The sequence below is a fragment of the Echinops telfairi genome, unplaced genomic scaffold (genome assembly GCF_000313985.2).
Source record: "Echinops telfairi isolate 266 unplaced genomic scaffold, ASM31398v2 ScPeMD7_7417;HRSCAF=8455, whole genome shotgun sequence".
NCBI classification, from domain to species: Eukaryota; Metazoa; Chordata; class Mammalia; order Afrosoricida; family Tenrecidae; genus Echinops; species Echinops telfairi.
The window spans coordinates 3506337-3507533 of NW_022111317.1; the positions used below are offsets into that span (position 1 = coordinate 3506337).

Sequence of the window (1197 nt, forward strand, 5' to 3'; positions counted from 1 at the left end):
CGAGGCTTTGCTGAAGCCGCTTTTGAACCAAAACTTGACAAGGGCAGGTCACACGTGGTGCTGGGGTGGGGGACAGAGGTGCAGGCAGGAGCAGGTTGGGCTAGGAAAAGAGATGGCTTGTCCCCTCAGAAGTGGAATGAGGTCTGGTACCCACCCCAAGTGACAGCCCTCCCCCCGTCTCTGCAGGCTCTGCCCTGCGCCCTGGGGCTCGGGACCCTGCTGGCCCTGCCAGGGGCCCTGGGCTCAGGTGGCAGCCGGGCCAGCTCGGGCTCCAGCTCTGTCACTGTCGTGCTGCTGCTGCTGCTGCTGCTGCTGCTAGTGACTGGCCTGGTGCTGGCCTGGCGCCGCCTCAGCCACGACTCGGGGGGCTACTACCACCCGGCGGCTCTGTGGGGCCGCACATGCCGCCTGCTGTGGGCCAGCCCCCCAGGCCTTTGGCTTCGGGCCCGGGCTGAGCCAGGATCGCTGGACGCTGACCCCGAGGAGCGGGAGGAGGACGAGAGAGAAGCGGAGGATGAGTCTGCCGTGGGCGGCAACGGAGGCAAGGCGGAAAGCAAGGCGGAGCAGCAGCTGTGTGCACAGGGGCCTGGCCCCGGACAGGCCCCAGAGCAGGCCGAGGCGGCCCCTGGCGACGACAGCAGCGAGGGGGGCCTGGGCCTCAGCCCCCAGGGGCCTGCGGGCTCAGGGGGCAGTGCCCAGGCGTTGCTCAGTGACTTGCACGCCTTTGCGGGCAGTGCAGCATGGGACGATGGTGCAGGGGCAGCCGCAGGCCGGGGCCCCCACATCACGGCGCTCTAGAGGCCAGCCTCGGCCCTGCCACACCCCTACTATTGTACATCCCTTTCTGAAGCTGCCGTCACTGTTCCTGGGCATTTGCTCCCCGCACCCCCACAAGGACTGCACCTCCCCATCCCACCTCCCACCCTAACAGCTTCCCCACCCACAGGGAAGAGGGCAGCATCTGAAATAAAAGCTCGCCTCCCAAAGGGCTGTGTGTGTAGCCACCCCTCCCTCGAGGCAGGGGCTGCCGCCCAGAGAAGAACCAGCCGGTGCCTTGACTTGTACTTTAATTGTGGGGTTTATGGCTTGCCCTGAGGGCCCAGAGAACCCCTGCAGCAGTGGCCCTCCATACCATGATTCATGGGCCACAGCTACCGGGCAAAGACATATACACATTCGCCACCCATTCCCTTCTTC

General features: G+C 66.0%; 1 protein-coding gene across 1 annotated transcript in view; it reads left to right on the plus strand.

The window, feature by feature from the left end:
- Positions 1-1045, plus strand: part of LOC101647475 (protein tyrosine phosphatase receptor type C associated protein) — a 2027-nt gene extending 982 nt beyond the window's left edge. Inside the window, exon 2 of the mRNA XM_045297340.1 lies at positions 187-1045. Within this exon, the coding sequence (XP_045153275.1) occupies positions 187-798 (612 nt within the window). The 3' untranslated portion in view covers positions 799-1045. The remainder of the gene's footprint in view (positions 1-186) is intronic.
- Positions 1046-1197: the final 152 nt, after the last annotated feature.